This window comes from Platichthys flesus, chromosome 2, assembly GCF_949316205.1.
Source record: "Platichthys flesus chromosome 2, fPlaFle2.1, whole genome shotgun sequence".
Lineage (NCBI taxonomy): Eukaryota > Metazoa > Chordata > Actinopteri > Pleuronectiformes > Pleuronectidae > Platichthys > Platichthys flesus.
The window spans coordinates 19,286,882-19,308,318 of record NC_084946.1 but is presented as its reverse complement, the minus strand read 5'-3'; the positions used below and the strand labels follow the sequence as shown (position 1 = coordinate 19,308,318).

Genomic DNA, 21,437 nt, shown 5'->3' with positions numbered 1-21,437 from the left:
ACTGCTATAAAACTGTCATCGAGACACAGATTTCCAACACTGCCGTTTGTCTGCGAGTGGAAAACAATTTATGCTTCATTTTGGAACATGGACATAAAGCATATTAGCTCAGGCACACAATGCAGTGATGTTGCTTCAAGGTGACAGGCACGGCCCCATCTAAAGTGTTCAAGGCTATCATAGGACAAACAACAAGCATGAACCATTATAGTGCAACCTGAAGTAAAAGTCATACACAAGTGCATTCTGATGATGGTGATTATTTCGATTTTGACTTGATATGATTTTAAGCATTGAACATAACTCTCCTGAGGCACTGTAATGGCAGCCTCGGTCTTTTTTTGGCCCACTTTAGTGTTGTTGAAGAATGGTGGGTGGAAAAGAAAAAACACTTAAGTTGCCCTCCTACAGATTTTGAGTGACCCCCCTTGACTTGCTGTGCTTCTGCATGCTTTGCAAAGAGTGACTAAGAGGCAGCTTCCTGACAAATGCAAATGCAATATGCCTATATGCCAGAAGAAGAAAAAAAAAAGTGAACGTGTAAAGTGAAAGTAGTGATGATATCACCCCTGGTTCTTCCTGTTTTAAGTGAGCAAGCTACAAAAAAGGATGAGCAGAAATCTTGACAGGCCTCGTGTTGAGGAAATTTCTCCGGTGAAGACAACTCGTGTTGTACAGGGCTGCCCCGGGCAGACAGGCTCCGTTCAGGTACATTTAATATGTATTATTATTATACATTTATTATTAATAAAAAGTCTTTATGGGGATAAGTCACACTAATGACAACTATGATCGGCATCAACGTGACCTTAATCTCACTATTATGACATTCCCTGGGATCATGTTTATCGCTTATCATGCTAAAATACATTTTTATTATGTTATGATGATTTCACTTCATGTGTTTGACAGGGCTTGTTTTCTGCCGGGGGAATGAACCTGGCCTCTGCCGCACTGTGTTAGCTACAGTCAGTGAATGCAGCACAATGTGCCGCTGAGGATGGAGAGCCTACGGGACATCACATCTCCGTGTCGGCTCACATCTGCACCCTGATCCCTCAGTGATGGAGCAGCGGATTTCCACCGCCGGACGCATACGGTGCAGGAGCGTCTGAGTCGGGCTAACGTTCACAACTCTGCCCGGTCTATTTGAGCCGCTGGTGTCGGTCCGCTACAGCCCGTGGATGGCAGCGAACTTCGGGCTCCCCGCTCCGCACAGTTAACACACTGACCGCGGCTCTAACAAAGACACAGCAGCGACCCTCGGACGCCTCTCTCTCCCGGGTGTGGATGACACTTGTCCCGGCTGTTGTTATGAATACAGCGCGTCAATTTCGATAACCGTCTGGAGCTAGTTACCGTGATTAACGCCGCGATAACAGCCTCGCTAGCAACACACAGCAGACATGACAGTATCCTGAAGACGTCAACCCTTTTCTCAATGAATATCACCGCCATTAAACGCGTGAAATCGCCCACACAGCACTTCATCTCTTACCTTTTAGTCGGATTCCGTCTCTTGTGTGACTGAAGAGCGTCTGTTGCTCTGACACCACCACGCGCTGCATCACAGCCCCGCCCCTCCCCGGCCAAGCGCCAGCCGCGATTGGCCGACGAGAACGGAGCCTCAGCCGGGCCGAGGCCTCGCATTGGCCAGCGTCGCCTGCCAATCTGTTTGGATTCCGCTTCCCGCGTCTCAAGCAGCAGCAGCAGCAGCATCAACACGTTGAGTGATGCAGCCTTTTCTCAGCCACTGCAGGGGTATGGAGACCAGTGACCTCCAGTGTTATTACACAGTAGAGTGAAACAGACGGACTCAAGTAAAAGGTTTTAATCAAATATACTTTATTGTCCCCATGGGGCTATTTCTTGGGCCCAACAGTCCCTTAAATTCAATCAAGCAGCACCAGATCTCACACCCATGGATATCAGCCCCTCAAGACACCTCATTTTTTTCCCATCAAGATCGCTGAATCCCTTTACACTACTTATAACATTTGTGTTGATTTACAAAAAGGTTTTATTTCTTATGTAGTTTTTTACTTGCTCGTGCAACTGCACTTTACTTTTCAATACAAACCAATACAATGAAAGGTGTATATAATAAACATACTCTTTTGTGTGTGCGGATCAATAAAGTTTTTTATCTTATCTGAAGGTACATGGCAAGTGAAGTAATAAAGCAGTCAGTATAATGACAGAAGCGTCAGTGGAGAAACTACATAGAACAAAATACATTTCAGATTTTGAAAGCATTTCCATTCATTGTTATTGCTGCCAAAGAGCTTTTGTTTTCACCCCTTATTGTTTGTAAGCAGGATTACACAAAACAACTTAATGGAAAGATGTGGAGTGGGTCAGGATAGAACCCTTTCGAATTTTGGTGTGGATCTGGATCAGGGATCAAATTACGATTTGATTTTATTCACTTTCTTTCGAATAAATAAGGTTTATTTTTCATATTTTCACTTAATTCCCAGGGAATGATTCATGGATCTTGCTTAAAAAAAAAAAATTGACACATTTGGGTCTTTAAAGCGATTTGGCAGCAGCATGTGCACTATTGACTGCCATTCTAGCCTAACCTGTGTTGTATGCATTTCATTGATGACTAAGAAAGAAAATAATCTGTCAGAACAGAAACCTTTATTCTCGGGGCAGAGTGATTTGTGACTAGTGACTTTGAGTCATTGCAGCATGCGACACAGGAACTGCTGTCTCAGTAGTTGCACACTTGTGCAGGAGGAAGCGCTACTTGCAGGATGTGAAATGAACACACAGCTACGTTCAGTCCTTCAAAATAAGTGGAGCCTTGACTTGAGCTGCCACCTCAGCCCCCAGAAGCTCCTCTACAATTGTCAGTGCGCACTCAAAGCTGGTTCCTGGCCCGCGGCTGGTGATGTAGTGGCCATCCTTCTGCACACGAGCCTCCGAATATTTATAGTGGTCTAAAAAAAGAAGAATGCAAAGAGCAACATCATCAGGATAATCACAACATGAGAGATTAAAGCCACAAGCGGAAACCAAAATAATGCCGTATCATAGATAATCTATCACTATTCCAGATGACCCAGTTCTAGTTTATTCTGTAAAATTCCTGCATCCTCTCTCAACTCTGAGTGGTGCCTCTCCCTTACTACATAGGGACATGATTATTCCATAGGCAAGAAAAAGCCTGCACAGCACCATCTGCTGCCCTTTACCTTTTATTACCATTTCGTAGGTTCTTCTGAGGTATAGAAGGACACATTAAAGCAACTAGCTATAAATTCTTGATTGTGTCACTTTGATTTGATTGTGTCTGATATTTTAGCTTATTTTCTGAATAATGTGGGGAAGTGAAAATGTGTCGTCCAGCTTTTTATACACTCTTTCATTTAAAATGTTACTCATTGTACTGAGATGTTTCTTTACCTCCAGCCATCATTTTCTCCTTCATGGCAGGATGCGTGGTGACTGTGCTGCCGTAGCCAATGCCATGTGCCAGAAGAGCAGTGGGACCTGTAGAAGGGCAAAGCTTGTTCAGGTTCATTTAACAGCCTCCTCTGATAAAATTGACACTTTAGAACATGTTCCTTTGCTTATGTCAGTCCAGTTTTCCATCTCAGTGCCGTTTTAAAATGGTTGTAGGAGTCAAGGGTAAACTAGTGTGTCCTCAAAACCCTCCCTTCAAGCTACACACTAAATATAAAATAATATTCAGCCAGAGACGATCTAAATACAGAAACCACAGAAGGGATTGTAGTTGGCAACATAAATGAATGACTTAAGTGCAAAATATTTGATGACAACGCAATGTCCTAAAGGTGTCCTCAACTGTGCCATTGTTTCTAAGAATACACACATGCAGTCTACAATTTCAGCCTCTCCCTGAAGCCTCTGCACCACATTGAAAAGAGAGGGGGGGGAGAGAGAGAGAGGCTGAAGACATTACTGCTGCATTAACTTTGATAGCGTCCTAGCACTGCAGTGAGCTCGTACAGAAACTGTTAATAAATAGAAAGTTATTGATTATGCTACTTGGCCGCCTTCCCGTGCAGTCTAAAGATTACACTTTCCCCTGGCAGAACAGCACACAGCCAGTTAAAGCCAAGCTACTCCTGTTACAAACCGTCCCCACCCCAAAGGACGCCACTTAGAGAGATAGAGAGAGACAGGGAGGGAGAGAGACTTTCTGAGAACCAGAGACAGACAGCGAGGCTGACGGGGAGCGACGGGCGATGACCATCTTTCAATCGTCTGATAGAAAAACCATGCATCTGTTTTTATGGACACAAACCTTTCATGCATCCACAAATATCACTTCAAAAAGAGAAGCATACAATGGTTTATCAGGTTATTTTCCTTACACTCATTATTAAACTGCCTTCCGATCAAGTCATTTTTAAACAGACCTTTTCCACATGTCAGGAAAATTAGGTTTTCAATAATAATAAGGCTTGCAATCGGCACTCATGCTAGCAGGTTCATTAAACTATATATTCCTGAGAGGATTTCAGTCATTTTCTAGGACACCCTTCAATCCACTTTGCTGCATAGGTTCCCTGTCCTATTCAAAATGTCCTTCCCTTGTCCTTTCCTCGGCATAGAGAGGACGTCAAATGAAATGTCCGTGCTTATGGGGGTCACTCGGTGTAAGATATTAATCAAACCCAAGCCCTTTTATTTCAAACGGCCAAAGATGGAGAGGGTCATAAATGACCACTGGTTAACAGAGCATGTTTTCTATTAACCTTGAACATGTATCACAACCTGGTAAAGGTTAGTGGTAAACATGTTTAAGGGCTCATCCTTTTACCAGTTAAGTGCCAGGAAATCCCCCTTATTCAGAGCCATGTTCATAGAAACCCTTTTCCCCTGTCGAGATCTTAACTCCAGCTGTAAGCAAATCCAATTTTATATCACAACTGATTGTGACTCACGTAAACATTACATCCTACTACCCGTTTACACTCGATCCAGGGCATGTGTCCTGTTGTTAACTACTGTATGCTGCCGATGTTAAAAACTGCTGTGAAAACTACATCATGTAATATAGATGTATATATGTCTATATAATTATGGTCAGAATACACCACGTTTACTTAATTTTGTCATGCTTATTGCTATTATTAATATTAAAATACTGTTTAAATGACGTGTATTATTTAGACTATTGTCTTAATTGAGTGTAAATGTAGTTAAATCTAGGTAGCAAGGACCTGAGTTAACAGCAATGTGTCTGGAGCGATTCAAATCTACTTCATCGTGCACCACACGGCGGTCAACCTTGATGTTAACCCATGAAAGGCATCTCTATAAGAAGCTGGCCCTGTGTAATCCTGTTTTTAGTTTGTTTTCACAAACCGTACCTGCACAGATGGCTGCGATCAGACCTTTCCTGCCATCCTGTTCCTGCAGCACCTCCTTCACAGCAGGAGACTGCAAGAGAGCGTGGACACCAGACACACTGTGACTGGTTTGGGATTGCACAGTGTGTATGCTGACTGAGTTATACTCATGAAAACCAACTGACAATGTTTTGAACATATCGAAAAATAACCCATCACAGTTTCAAAACAGCCCAATATTTATTACAATATTACAGCTAAACTAGATGTGGCCATAGCTAATCGATCAGATGAGTTTGATTAAAAGTTTCACTTTGGAATAAACATTAAATAAGCTTAAATTTTTGAGAAATTTTGGGACAATTTTAGAACAATGGGCCGTGTTTATGTGGCTGGAACCAGGCCAGATGAAAATATGAAGAGACTTGTTCCAACCAAACGCAGTTTGCTTCTCACCTCTGCCAGATTCTTTGCCCCTGGCATTCCTCCTGGCAGAAACACCACATCATAAGGGCCCTGAGAAACAGATGAGGTTAAACATTGAATAACAATAGCCGCGATCTGTTGAAGTCATGGTGAATCAAACTTAACATACAATAAAAAACTCAATACTGACTTCGAAATATTAAGCCAACATGTAATGAAAGTGATGAAACATTGCATTGTGTGCAGATTATATATTTTGTTGATTTTTGCAGTGAAGAATAACTGCAATGCCTGCTGCAAATAAACATCCATAGTGAGCTATTCTTTAAAATGATATGTCCTGTTTTATCTCATGAATTAAAAAAAAATAACAGTAATTGTGGCATGTGCACAAGTACTACTCCTCCAGTAAATCATCTCAAACTCTGGGATATTTTTGGATTGTCATGCACACACATAAAATCTATCATCAACGCCCACAGGTTTTCAAAAATGTTCAGATCAAGGGAATGTGAAGGCTTTTTCCAAAAGCTTCAGACTGTGTTTCTTGAAGTAGTTTCTTTGGGATTTTGGGGGTTTCTTCTCTTTTCTTGGTCGTGGTCCTTTCAGTTTCTCTTGACTGATCATGAATTTGATGATACTTCAGGTCATATCTTTATCAGTGTAATATATCCTGAACTCCTGACTGCCACACAACCCCAAAGCAAAATAGTCCCTCTTGTATATAAGTGGTACAGATCGTTGATAGATGGGTTGAGGGATGGAATTGGAGATATAGGCCCGTCATTAATGTCTATTTGCAGCAGTGGTTGTTTTATTTCAACATATTAAATAAAATTTGCCCTGGTTTCCATGAATGTGTGCATACAGCTGTAGATACTGTGTATAACCTGTTTTCTGGCCTCCTCCAGGCTGGCGTCAGGTAAGATCACCACGTTTCTGCTGCACTGAATTGGATCTTTACCAGTCAGTCCCGCAACTGTGACTGAAATCTACAGGGTTACACACACAAACAGACACACAATATCAGTACCATACACAGGATACTAGACTTGCCTGTGTCTCTTGAAGACACCTCTCATCAAGATGATCTGAGAACATCTTCCAGAGACACCATCATGCCATGTTGCCTTTATACACATGTTCCAACTCCTGCACACACGCACATACACACTAACGTTCGAATAAGAGATGGCTTCCTGTAGTGCTGACTGTACTCTTATTTTGAAAGGTATCAAATGGCGGAGGGCTGGAAGGACTTTGGACTTTGACATTTAACTTGGTCTCATTTGAGAGGTTGAGAGACAGTTGGTTTAACACTCAGCCCATTAAACTCCAGTTCAACCTTGGACTGGTCAGTGAGTAACTACTAGCTAGTCGGGCACTTAGCTGGCTGATTCATGTTAGCATTAGCTTGTGTTTAATACAGGTTACATGGTAATAATCAGTGAGACATTACAGAGGATGGGTTGCCACGTTAGCTCCTCTATCCCCCTTTTCAAAGAGAACGCGCCGTCCTACCTACAACAGAAGAGTGTCAACACTGAACTAATCAATGGTTAACTTATGAACTAAAGAGAGAGTTAGAGCAAACACAGATAAATTACTCTTTAATTCTATGTCCTCTGCAGAGAGAAATATATATCACTCACAGTCCCCTTTTGAAACCTTATTCAAATTTACCAGATCCAGATTTTTGTGTGGATTGGCACCAAACTGACGAGTCGTCGCAATATTTATACTTGTAGTTATTTTAGCAGATTCCTGCTTATAATCAAACAAACAAAGAAGCAAGTGCAGATGAAAACACAGCTCATGGTAAGAATTCTGACCTGTGTGGTTTGATACAAAATTTGCTTTGTATTTATCAAATTGATAATTTTCCTTACATGTATATACAATGATGACCTTTGACCCCCTTTGATTTATTTGCATGCCAGTCCTCCATTGCTTCTTTCAAACTGTGTATTTGCACATTACATGTTGGTTTAAGATTGCAGTATATTTACCTGGTAGTATCAGTGCAGAAAGTAGTTTTCAGTCTAATAAGTACACTGATTCTGCTGCTATTAAACACACACTTATAAGGTCTGATGAATAACATTTTTGTGTAGTTTATTTCTGCAAGTATTAATGATACTTCAACTGTGAACATCCATGAATGTATTGTGCGAATAATGGTCCCTAATACCCGGCAGTACAGGTTTTATTCCAGCAGGTGGTAGCCTTACTTCAAGATTCAAAAAGGAAAGTTACTCCTACGTCAGTGTTCAGTTCAGCACAGTCTTAAATCCACAGACAATAACTGATCTGTGTTATTTTCCCTGTAAATCCATGAGCCCTGTTAGTTTATCACACTCTAATTGTCAGACTGATTCAGGGTTAACTCAAAACTCAAAAACAACACCATGCAAGAGGTCACCACAACACAGGCCCTGTTTCTGCAGGTTCACCGAGTTCTCCAGAATCTGTCTGAGAACTTCCACCGCAAACTCTCCAGAAAGTTAGTGAATCAAATCCCAGGCTTAATGTCTGGGGCTTTAGTGCTGCACGCACCTATCCTAGTTAATGTGCCTCTGTACATTCTGCTGCTGAGATTCCACTTTCATATTTGTGCGTCGAGCTCGAGCTCAGCGAAATGGCAGATTAGACAAAAGCGTAGGGGGTGCTGGCAGCAGGTTGTTTGTTGCGTGCCTGCGAGTGAATCCAAGAGCCAGTGGTGATTACCAACATATGCAGCTGGGGATCAACTGAACCAGACCCGCGGTGGCACTCATTTCCATACATTAATTCACTTATATACGTGTGCTAATTCCTTCCAGTGGGCCTATGTGATCATCAAGTGCACGATCACACTGAGCAGATCTGTCAAAGTGACTCGTGACACAGGAGTGAGGAAGGACAATTAATGTCTGAGACGCAGAGAACAAACACATGAAGGATCAAATCTGACTGTTTGCTTCATCTTCTCATCTACTTCTGAAAAAATATTTATACAACACAATGATTTAAAGTTACTTCCTGGAAAATAATAAAACATTAAAGTAGAAGGGTGGTGATTTCAGGTTTTTTAATTATAGAAAAATCCTATAAACTATCAATAGATTGAACCTAGAAAGCAGAACTGCCTGGTTTGACAAACCCGGACCTTGATTCCCCTTTTTTATGCCATAGACCTCCACTATTAAAAACATGATATGAGCCTCACTGTTGTTCATGTTTCTTTATGACAAACAAGTGCAGTATATTTTGCCCCACACACACTAAGCTGCCACCATATTGCTTCTAATGTAAACATTAATCCACGACTGAAAATAGTCCAAATAGGAAATTACTTGATATTTTTTTAATGAACCTATCAATTCTTTGTGACCAATGTTATCTGGAATCAGTTGGATTCAATGAATCTGTGGCTGAGAGACGCACACAGGATAGGGAGGTTGGAAAATATTGAGGAACTTATGAACAGATTTGCTTGTGGACTTTTTATGGGGTTTGTTGACAATAAAAAATACATCTAGAAAAATACAAAAACTATATTCTTATCTATAAAAATCAAAAAACTTGCATTATCCATAAGTGTAAAATGGCGACGAATGATACTACATGTGTGTGTAAGTGTAAGTTGTCCTTGATGTGGGTGCTCATCGTGTGGATTTCTTTTTACATTATTACTTCTGGTGCTCCATGTTCCTCCATGACCAGGCCTCGCTCTGCTTTATCTGCCCGTTCACAGAGGTCTGCTCAAAAACCTGAAGGCTTTCTGAAACCAAACCTTCTGGGGGGGCGACTAGAATACAGAAACATTTTTTTAAGACGGGGACAGAGGGGGGGGGGGGGGGGGTGGGAATGAAAATCCTCAAACTGAAATGAGGGAATTCCACAAATTACTGTTTGTCACAAGGTAATCCTGTTACTATTGCAAAGAATATGAAATGGTGTAAACATGGAAATAAACTGCCAGTGTGGATGTAGCTTACAAGCAGTGGCTCTGTTTAGTTGAGATACACAGCTGCAGACCCTGTTTCAGATCCCCGGGAAGGAAGAGTGCCACAACATTCAAAAGTGGTTACACAAAATTTGCTTCCACAGGCAGAGATTACATTTTTCAGATGATATTCTCTCTATATATTCTTTGCATTTCTACATTCCAACTCATTTTGTTCCTCATTTTGCTCAGTGGTGACTCTACCCTGTGATCTAATGGCAGCATTCAGGGCTTGTGTTGCAGCAGTCAAAAAACTGACGAATATTTAGAAGCGTTTTATCTTTTCCGTCTGTGCACAGGTTTTTTTATCCAGTGTCTGTTCCACACACTGTGCAGTGGAATGAGTGACAAGCATATAATCTTGATTGCATCTTGATGTTATTACCTTATGATGCCAAGTGCTCAGGCGACAGCTGGGGGGGACAGTGATGAGAGGGGAGAAAAGGTGACATTGGATTCTATGCACCTGTGTCGGGGGGGTCGTGCGGTGCAGTGCAGACACAAGATGGCGCCAGCTGAGTGAGTTCAACTTTGTGCAGGAGGGTTCAATTGCAAGGCCAATGGTGTTGGAACATTTCTTACTAACATCTCTGCAAATCATAAAAAAGAAAATAATACCAATAGTTGACTTCGGAAGGCGACAGCAGAGGCAATCGGCTGTCTTTGTCAAATCATCAGAAGTTTTCGATGTATCGTTTTCTATGAGTGGAGCAGATAAACCGAACAAGGATATGTTTGCATGTTACGTCCCAGCATTCATTAAACCTTCTGTGTTAAATTCTTTATCCAAAATGAGATTCCTGCAAATCCAATGCATGACAAATGGTTTCAACCACAGAGGCAGTATTACAAATTAAGGCAGCACATTAATGTGTTGTTTAGATTATTGAGTGTGTGTAGCAACATGAACCAGAATTGCCTCACAGTCATTTCTGGTTTGCAATAATCTGCCAATCCTCAAATTATGCCCCGGCCCGTTTTCTTTCAGGGGGAGGTGCAGGAGTGACTCCTCTGTCTCCTCATTCTGCCTCTCTGTCTCAGTGAGTATCAGTGTGTTTATTAGATGCCTTAATGCTGAACAGTGTGGCCTATCTTCAAACAGGAATGCTGGTGATACTGGCCCTGCAGCGGTGCCCCCCCCCCCCCCCCCCCCCCACCCCAGCCCCAGCCTACTCCTCTACACAGAGGGCAATAAAGACACAAGGAGGATTAGTGTTGTGTGCCTAACAAAGTGGTTGCCAGAGAGTGAGAGGGCCATGCCCATGGGCTCAACCGCAGCCCTGCTCTGCTCAGCTCCGCTCGGCTCTGTCGAGGTCCCCCCCCACCCCACTGCTCGGTCTTCCCTAAGGTCCGCTCTCTCTCAGGGAGCTCTGTGGATGTGTGATAGACTCTGAGTGGGTGAATTCATGTTGACGCTAAAGAGGCAGAGGACGCAGACAGATAATCCACGGCTTAAGCAGTGCTGTGGTAACTTTTCCCCTTTAAACAAGGGAACATATGTGCAAACAGTTCAATTTAATTCAATCACAGTGTTGCGCTGTCAGGAAAAGACTTTCGTCAAAGTGAAGCCAGACAAAATTTCCAGCTAGTAGCAGGCGCTTGAAATTTTGCCGCCATTAAAGCTGCGATGGTGTAGGTTCACCAACACAGAAACTCGATGGTCCACAACAGGGATGGCGCCTTGTCTTTCTTTGTTGAGTTCTCCCACTCAGCGTCCGGTGGAAAACCGCGGTGTGATTCCGAGCACAGGCCGACCGAAAGGCTGCACACTGTGTTTGTGGATATCTCTCTCACTATAACCAAATAGAGCACCATATAATTGTACAAGTCTGATAAACGGAGTGGCTGTGGTCTTGTAAAATGTTGTCAGGTTAGATAGGAGTGTTACATCTAAGATTAGTGTGGAGGAACGTGTCTGTGGGTGCAGGCCTGCGAGGACAGAAGCCTCCGGTTTGATGGAGAGCCGTGTACAGGACAGGACAGGTGAACCAAACAGCTGCTACCACCGTTTTTCCTTAAAAACCCCAGCGTGACCGATCAGGCCATGGCTCTCGCACATAAAGGTCCGCTTTTCACACGGTAGCTGTCTCAGGCCACGTTAGACACATCCTTTAGATGCTGTTTTTTCTTTGCGTCGGGGGGTAATGAAATTTACGCCTGCGACCCCAGAATATGCAGCCATATGGTGGCTATTAATGCTCCCTGTTCCTGCGCCGCAGCCCTCTGCCCAACACCCAGGTCTCTTCCCGCCTGTCTGTTCTGGGTCCTCTTCTCTCCTCAAGCTGTTTGCCTTTTACCTCTGTCACGCCAACCAGGATTCACACAGCAGCATGAACCGCTGTGTCTGGAAGAAAGGCCAAGTTCTGTTAATACTTGGCTAAGTTTACATGTTCATTCACACTTGATTACGGGGGAAGCCCTGAGTTCTGAATGGTTTCAGTATGGCAGAGAGGAAGCAATGCTGTTCCCCCCAGAGACACAATGGGGATGTTGTAAATTTAAGCTTTTGTTCTGGAACTCATATTACCGGTACGAGAGATAAGAGTAGAAAAACAGACTTATAAAAATAATAGTTTTATGAACTTGTCAACGTGTGATTAGAGCAGTTTGATTCTTACTTTGTGCATTTCAGCATAATTCACGGTGCGATAAATGTGGCAAAAAAAGTCTGATTCCGTTCGGGTTTTTCCTGCTCAGGCCTCGGAAGTGATGGCGGCTCCATGTGCTTCAATCTTTGAACAACGTACCAAAGCCACACAGAAAACCGATGGCAAAACATCCATTTTCCATTCCTTGGTAATGGAAACGGATGCTCAATAGTCTCGCCATGCAAAGTACTATGGCGGTAAAAAGGCATGCAGGTGTAGTCTATATTTACCTGCATAAGCCTTTATAGATTAACGCAGTTTACCAGCACATACTCAGCTTTTGGTTCACCATCCCAACTCGGAAATTAACCGGATTCCGCTCACTTAATCCCTCACTTTTTATACAAATGCACACTGCATTATCTGACTTAATGTCTGAGACGTCTCCAAACAATTTTCCCTTAAAACATCTTCAAACTGGTATGAAAACATTCCCACAAAAATTATGCTTCCTCCATTGTAGTCGGAGGAGGTATTTGCAGCTGGGAGTGTAATTTTTCCGGGTTTTTCGGAGGAGACAAACTAGCTGTAAATAAATCCTATGCAATCTCAATTATGTCTGTTCCCCTCACAATATTCCCACACTTTTGATTTCCACTTTAAAAGCAGAGTGATATGTTTCTATGATTGGAAATGTTCAATGCACTTCTGGAGGAGGGTGCGCTGTCCTGTGCAGATAAGGTTGCCAATGCGAGATCTGTCTTTTCTGAAATAGAAGCCTGACAAACAGCACTGTCTCTCCCAGACACAGTGGGAGAGGAGTGTGCTCGGATGGAAGCCTTTGAGACCGGCCTTTTTAATATCGGCACCGCTGTAACATCAGTAAGGTGACATTTCGGCAGCACCATCAAGATCCAACGGTGGCCATGCTGCTTCGACAATCAATTATCCATGCATAACATCCCGCCAGTGTGTGAGACATGAATCAGCCCTGGACCAGGCTTCTCCTCTGCCTTGATTCACGAGAAAAGAGAGACCTTTCATTCGACCCCTGAGAAAGGGAGAGACGCTCTGTGTGCTGATAAGGGAGTGAAGAGAGGGAAAGTTGTGGAGGAAAAAAAAAAAAAAAAAACTGGCAAATCAGGGCTGATATTTATTTGCATTATCTTGAAAGGAGCTCAAATTGGTTTCCTTCCAGTGACTGTGAATTGTGATCCAGAAAGCACAATGGCCATCTCCGAGCAGAAGCCAACATTACGAGCGAAGAGGCAGAATGCATTCTTTGTGTGCGCCCGGTGGACGACGGGGGAAGAATGCATTTCATCTGTTGCCCAAGGAGAGGGAAATACATTTCACAGTGAATACTGCTCATATCAATTCTTAAGACCAGTGGAGTTGTTGTATGATTGTTATCAGCATATAGAGGCTGTATGTAATTTACCTTACACGAATAACAGACATCTCCTTCAGCAGACGGTATGGTTCTTCTTAGGTTCTTCCTTGCTCAGGATAGGTTGTTGAAAATAGAGAGATTGGAGTGCATTCGAGGGAGGAAATAAATTCTCTCCGCGCCTGTAAAACCACTGGCACTGTTGTACTTTATCATCACCTATATTAAAGGGTTTTACTTCTGTCTGTGTCTTTGGCTGGAATCGTTCTCTCTTGCAACAAGCTTCTGCAGCACATAATCAGATCATATCGAGTTTTAAGTTTAACCACACAAACGAAATGCACGGCCGCGGTGTTAAGTATAGGATTTCGGGCGCTGAAACCTCACAGTAAGCAAAGTCAGAGGACCCAGTTTCTGGAAGTGGCTGTCTATACTCCCTGAACCCAGAAGCTTCCTTCCTTCCTTCCGTCCTCCAGCATTTGACAAACAGCACCAGTCCCCCCCCCCCCCCCCGCTCGCCTTCATTTCCATCTGTATGCTATCACTTGGCTGTCAGCGGCCGGATTGGCCTGTAGTTTGGGGATGAAAGAGAGGGAGATCCTGTTGAGTGAATAATCTTGCCAGTTTACAGAGGAGAGTGGATGTCAACTTGACAGACTGTGAGTCGCACACAGATTTGGGATTCATGGGCAATCCCATAGTCCCTTTAAGTCCGGACGTGTGAATGTGAAATCAATAGTACATCCATACAACAGTTTGTTTGCTGGACCCTGGGACGTTTTGTCATGAAAATAAGAGTCATGGATCGTCACCTTACGGATTGAGGACACAGAGGAGGGGGCTATAAACATGGGATTGCAGCATGAAAACCCCCATCTCTCTCTTTCTCTCTTTCTAAAAACTGAGAATAAAAACACACACTATTCAAATGTATGTATTTTTCATCACAATGTAGTTTTACAAACACGAAACCAGTCGGAACGGGTGAAGTGCAGTTCTCGTGCTGATATGAAATCTCTCTTGTGTATAATTTCTCATTATATTTCCCATGAATGGGTTTGTTTTCTAATTACCATATTCATCTTGAGGTTCCATTTGAAACCTCTCTACACACAAAACCACCAACCTCAGACACTGTGTCACCGTGATGTGTACCACGGGAAACACTCAATAGACTTCAGTGGCACCTTTACAGACACATGCATGTCGCTGCTGCGTACATATATAACATAGCTGTCTGGGTTGGCACCGCCATCGTGCCCTGCTGTTTGTTTGATATGCAAAGGAGCGCTGTGGAGCAGCTCCACGGTCTCGACTAAAGTACTTTACTCCTCACATAACCCAAAGTGGCAGCAGCAGCATCAGGATGAGCTCCAAGAGCGAGGTGGCTCCCTCTCAGTAATTTATAATGCACTTAACTCGTCTACCCTGTTGATTGTCTGCATTACCAAGAATCAGACACGAGGCAAAACAAATAAAAAAATGCCACTTTTTATTCAGGTTTAAATCGTCGAGAGCACGAGTCTTTCATTACACTCCCGCTCATTCACATCGGGGCCTGTGTGGAACAGAGACTGGGATTACGGTCGCAAAGGAAAACCATTTCAAACTGCTTCCATAAACACCATCAAAGAACAGTGACTTAAACAAATGGGAACGAGTGGGGAGAATAAACATAAAATGTGTCAGCTGCAGAGTGGATACGTTCAATAAAGTTTGGGCAAAAGCCAAACCTCATTATTGAAAAAGACAGCCCTTTTCGATTTCCATAGCAGACACCTCAGGGACCCTCCACCACACCCATCATGCCACTGTGACAAGCCCCAGCCTTCCCAGAATGCCGTGCTGCTGCTCCAAACGTAGGGCCCCAGCCTGCAGTCTATATGGCTGCCCATGGCTCGGGGTGGAGACCATTATTAAATGTGCTCTGCGGAGGGCCTGCAGGTAGCTCCCAGGATCAGACACAAGGAGAGCAAGAGGAGGCTGTTTGGCTTAAGTGTTTTTTATTAGGATAGATGGAGGCCTAAGCTCCGTAACAGAGCTTCAGCCCTTTCTCCCAGACAGGGACCCACTTTCCCTCCTCGCTCCACACAGGGCCCGTATCAAAACAGCGGCCCCCTCGCAGACATGCCGCGCAAAATGGCATGTTCTCTTTTTTCACTTGGCTCAGCTTTCTCCCTGTCAAAATACAAACGCTCTATGATGGAATTCTGCAATTTCCTTCATCATCTGCAACAAGCCCATTTCGCGACTGTTAAACCCCATAATTATTCTCACTGAAAAACAAAGCAGCACGGGGCGGATTGACAGGGCGACCACGTGAGTCCATGCATCAGTGTGCAATTAATGACATGCTTATGAGAGAAACTCTGCTGTGGCCTACATATCGTGTTGTCTGAACCTTGAACCCAGAGCTAGAAACGCTGAACTCGACTGCAGCCGAACTTGAGTTTTTTGGCTCCACCCCTGCTCCATATTTTTCACACACTGCTGCAGTCCATATTAGAGCCAGCTGGCCCGATGACATAACTTTCTCCTCCATGTTGTAACGATATGGTGACATGAACATGTGTAAGCCTGCTTTTACACTGCCCATCACTGAACATCTGCTCCTGAACAAGGACAGTGAGTCGAGAGGAGCCGAATCGCACTCGATGCCTTAACTTGCCTTAGCTTGTTAAAATCTGTCTGAGGGAAGAACTTAATGTGAACTTTACAGCAACTTCAGGACCACACATGTGGTCACGCCACGGAAGTTTCATACATGTATCAACCATGTTTGCATTGTGAGACGCCGATTTTCTCCCTCTGCCTATAAAATGCAATCAACAGTGAGAGGAAATATTTTTTAAAGAGGACTTTACCTTGTCTTGACCCCCGCTGTCGTCATCAGAGGAATGCTGTGAACCCCAGAAAAAGAAAAAAATACTTTCCCATCTGGTTTGCCATCGCTCCAACTGCTGTTATACGTGTGGGAACTACAATGGTCGTCACTGGGCACAGAGGAGGAAGAGAAGAAAGAGGGAACAGAATGGATTCGGTTGAAAGATCCAGCTGTTAGACCATGTGAACCCTGGGAAAGTCTGATATTGTTTTTAATATATGGGTGAGCCCATCAGCCTGACTCATAAAGCCTGCTAAAAAATGTAGGGAACAGGTGGAAGGGGAAGTTTGGCAAAGGGGTGAAAAAGGCCGAATGCCAGGTCTGTTCTCTCTGCCAACATTGTGTGTGTTGCTTTGAACCCGCTTTTAAAAACCTCATGCAATGCAATAAATCTATTTTATTAAGTTAATTTCTCCATGTTTTTTTAAAGTCTATTATTTTCCCAGATTATTTCTCCTCCTTGTGTTTTGCCTTGTGCTCTTTGGGCTGCAATGCAGCAGTGTGTGTCAGTATAAGCAGGCAAATTTGAAAAGAGAAGAAAACAATAAAAAAATAAAAACTAGCTCCAAAGCTGTAATGTGGTGCAATGCGGCTGAGGACTGTACAGCAGTGTGTATATTGACTTCTCTGTTTTCTGTAATGTTTCATTGAATAAAACAAACACACAGCCCCTCAATCCAGTTTTATCCATAACCTCTGAAATGAGACTTTATGTTTCATACAAACTGCATCTCGGTTACATCAATAATCCTGCAAATGAAATCGATTTCCCCTCCCGCTCTTCCAATTCTGATCACAGCTGGGTTCCCCATATGGAGTATTAATGGGGTGGAGCACCCTGAGCCTGATCTAAAGCTGGAGAATTCTGGGCACACCACAACATCAAATCCCACTGTAATTACCTTCATGCAAACACAGGGGCCCTCTCCAACACAATGTGGGCTGAAGAAATGGGATTTGTGTGCATTGTTTTTCTTTGATGCCGGAATTGATCTTGAAAATTGTTTGGTGCAATTTACTGAGATGCTTATGAAAATTGAAGAGCGGTGACTGTGCCCCATACAAATGTCGTTTGTGACAAACACAATATGCAAGCATCACCGACGCTCATCCACCTTTTTTTCTTTGACTTTCTGGTGCCACAATAGCTAATCATTATGTTTTCCATAAATTCAAATTATAGAGATCATAGATCTTGACCATCTTTTTTTTTTTTTTTTTTTCTTAACATGAAATTCTCCAAATCAAAGATGAAACCAATTTCCCCGCTGCAGATGGCTAAGCAGCTGGTTCTCCTCAATTAGCTTACACATGTATTTGAGCCCGGTTTTGGCACAGCAAATAAAATGCCATTTTGTCACTAGATTATGCCATCTGACATAAGGCTATTGTCTTAATTCCCTCCGGCTGTGGTGTAGCAAAATCACTACACACACAGAGGGCCAGGCTATATCCTGTCTTACAGACGTCCCTATCCCATCATGCACACCCTGGCCTTCTCTCTCCAGCAGGTGGGGGTGGTCATGCACCACGCAACACGGTTATGGGTTTAAGTCTGAAATCTACATACTGAAATGACTTCAGCTCTGGCACACAATGCCAAACTTGCTGGAAGTCTGATGAGTTTATTTCATCAAATCCAGAAATGCTGCAGAGAGAGAGAGCTAGAGAGAGAGAGAGAGAGAGAGAGAGAGAGAGAGAGAGAGAGAGAGAGAGAGACGGACGGATGGAGAGAGATGGACAGAGTGAGAGGAGAGAGTCCATTTCTACACACAAAAGGCTGTGTCCATCAACCTCTGAGCGTGTACATGTGCATGTGTGGGTGTGAGTGTGTGTGTGGGTGTGTGTGTGTGTGTGTGTGTGTGTGTGTGTATCCCCTCTGCATACATCGATGTGTGGAGGGGAGTTTGATGTGAATCCTCTCTGCCCTCTGAGTAGCACAGTGACTGCTGTCCATCTGCTCCAGGGTCTCAGGTGTGTGTTATCTCTTCCTGTGCCCCTGGGAACTTTCAACAGATATGCCAGTCAGCCTGAGATGAACTGCTCTTGTAAATTACTCACTAAACATCCCTGCCCTGGATTCTGCATTTGGGGGAAAATCAATTATTTGACCCCCCCTTACATTTCACAGTCCATTTTCAGCATGCTGGGGCCAATTACACCCAGCAGAAAGACTACTCTTTATGTCATTCCCACGATGACCTCCATCTTGCAGCTCCACACGGAGCACTGTTAATGCACCCACTACAAGCACTTGTGCCACGAAGGAGCGTGCTAATGCACTGGTTACCCACACTTTAGCCACACTAAGCGCACAAATACAGCAGCTGAGAGGCAGTGCCACAGCCGAGCACAGCCAGCCGCAGTGTCTCTCAACTGGGAGGTGATCATCCCGTGTCCAGTGCACGGAGCGAACGCCACTGACGGTTTGACAGCCCTAATGAAAGCTGATTACCAGGAGGCATCTATTAATTTGTCCTTAATCATGACAAAGAGAGTCTGTGGCTAACAGCTGTGAAATGGCAGCCGCCGCGCGGAAATGAGGCTCAGGGAAAGGCCGGGGACGAGGGGTTAGGCCCTGTGCTGTCATTAACCGCCTGCCATTGTGTGTGCTCGCTCAGAGCTTAGCTACAGGTAACTCAATAAGATAACACTGAGCACGCTCTGCCCTGGTCTTTGTGAAAAGCTACTGCTGTGAATCCTGGGCGGCTGAGCACAGAATAGGGGGATATTGGTTTGCATGCTCTGAGCAGGAGTTCTTATGATCCAGGTGAGAAGCTGACAGTAACAGGTTTAAGCTCTGTTCCCTCATCTGCTGCAGGGGTGTGGAGGGGAAAGTCAATCACGCACTGAACAGGTTGCTGAATAAGGGACTGAGCCGGCCTTTCAGGGAGACACAGTGCAACAGATGCACACTCAATCAACCCGTCATTTAAGATTATTTCAACACGAGGGTGTAAATGACAAGTTTGATTTGTGTTTAAAATATACCCGAAAATAAAAAGCGAGGGGCACAACAGACTGAAATCATCATATTTGAATATATGCAGTTAAAATCCTAAATGTAAATGCTGCGGTGGACTGGTTAAGTAATGTTCAGAGACTGGGCCCCCTTAAATAATGATCTGCTGGAGTAAAGTGGTTTACAGGACCCCAGGGAGCGTCGGGAGGGAGGGGAGATAATTATAGGGGCTGTCACAAGGTTGGTGATAAAATGACACCACTAAGTATTTAAACCACACACTGATCAATCAGGGGACTAATGATCTTTGAATTTCTGGTGTCGTTGTAAATACAATAACACCGTAACACATGCTTTGGAGTGTAAAACACCACAATCGCATACAAATACGCACACATATAAGCCACCACTTACAGAACATATTTAAATATTTGTTTGCAGGTATGAAATACTCTTGCCTGAATAAAAAAATTATTCAGCAAATAGTCGCTTTCCACCATTTATTATAAAACGGTCACTTCGCCTGTTGTCGTAATTGGACGGTTTATGTCAAGATGGACGACACATGTCCAGTTCCTCCCACTATCCAGAAATGAAGCCGAAATATTCAAGATTCAAACGCTACCATCTTTCCGCAAGGACGTCATTTGGAGCAGTATTCTGTTGAGTAGTTAACGTGGTGCCCAGGTCGCAAGGTCCCACCCATACACTGCTCGACTAATCGTGAGACAGTCGCAGCTGTCAATCACGACATTTAACCCTGGAAAAATGAGCACTCACATCACTGTGATAAGAACCAACATAAATTACAGAACGCATCATAAATTACATAATATAACATGTTTCGGTCTGGTCCATGCTCAAGCCACTAACATGGAGGAGGCGGGGTTCAGCAGCGTGCCACCAGGGGGGGATCTACATCATCACATCCTCTGGTCCACATTCACCGGCAGCTGCCTGTAAGGTCGTCTTAAAACACAGTCTGATCACGCTCAGCGGGCCCTTTCATGAAAATGTCAAATCAGGATGGACTTTCCTTCTGCTGTGAGGTTATTTGACAAGTGGACACTGGACCATGCATCACTAATGTTAAATAATCTGAACAATCCATTTAATTAGCGTGGGACAACACAGACAGGTTTACGCGGTGATGTTAAATCTGTTCTGCTCAGGAATACGTTTGGTCTCACATTGTTCCTGTTCTTTATCACCATTGCCTTTTTTTTCTGCCTCATCACATCACGAATGACAAGGTGGAGGAAGCCAAGGTGTTCCCTGGATATAAATCAGAAAAATGTAAGAGATAAACACCACGTTGAAATATGTGGAATGATGATAGTACAATTTGCACAAGCTTCTCATTTTCATAATGAATGGCAGTGACCGGTGTCTACTGTTACTACCAAGTGTTAATTAATCCATTCATTGGTTAAACAACTGTGTGTGAAATGATCAGTTTTCATGTCCTGAAACTAAACGCATAACACCTTATTTTAAATGATTGTGATATATTAATTATTATGATATAAACAGACACAAATCACACAATAAATGAGAACGTGCGTCTCTCTCTGAAATTCTTATTGCATTTAAATTTATTATGATTAACCCGAAAAAAATTCCATTAGTGTACTTGTGTGTTTTCTTTCTGCTCTGAAACACTGTGATATTCTGATCGGTGACGGACTGCATGGCTCGGAAGCAACGTGACAAACAAGGCAGAACATTTCGTTTGGCCTCGTGTGAATTAATCAGTGGAAATGGGCAGACATGTTGAGCAAACAGTCATTTAAGACTCTGCTGAGACACTGATGGAAGCTGTGATTCAATTAGATACCGAGCTCTTAAAGATGCAACAAGTCTTTTCTC

At 43.4% G+C, this 21,437-nt stretch overlaps 2 protein-coding genes across 3 annotated transcripts in view; both read right to left on the bottom strand.

Moving 5' to 3' along the window:
* The window catches only part of kcnab2a (potassium voltage-gated channel subfamily A regulatory beta subunit 2a), a 68,855-nt gene extending 67,119 nt beyond the window's left edge, over window positions 1-1,736 (bottom strand). For both annotated transcript variants that reach the window (XM_062404753.1, XM_062404761.1), the window contains exon 1: window positions 1,499-1,736. The gene's annotated coding sequence lies outside the window, so the exon portion shown is untranslated. The remainder of the gene's footprint in view (window positions 1-1,498) is intronic.
* Window positions 1,737-1,823: 87 nt separating this feature from the next.
* park7 (parkinson protein 7) lies at window positions 1,824-6,857 on the bottom strand. The gene is made up of 6 exons (XM_062397094.1): window positions 6,813-6,857; window positions 6,647-6,748; window positions 5,787-5,846; window positions 5,352-5,421; window positions 3,415-3,501; window positions 1,824-2,948 (listed from the first exon to the last, which is right to left on the bottom strand). The coding sequence occupies exons 1-6, from the start codon at window positions 6,855-6,857 to the stop codon at window positions 2,788-2,790; spliced, it is 525 nt and encodes a 174-aa protein (XP_062253078.1). The 3' UTR covers window positions 1,824-2,787.
* Window positions 6,858-21,437: the final 14,580 nt, after the last annotated feature.

Coding starts and splice junctions, on each gene's coding strand:
- park7 (XM_062397094.1), bottom strand. CDS start 6,857: ATGTTCTCAGATCATCTTGATGAGAGGTGTCTTCAAGAGACACAG. Junction 6,749..6,812: donor GGTGTCTTCAAGAGACACAG/GCAAGTCTAGTA, acceptor GTAACCCTGTAG/ATTTCAGTCACAGTTGCGGG. Junction 5,422..5,786: donor GGGCAAAGAATCTGGCAGAG/GTGAGAAGCAAA, acceptor GCTCTCTTGCAG/TCTCCTGCTGTGAAGGAGGT.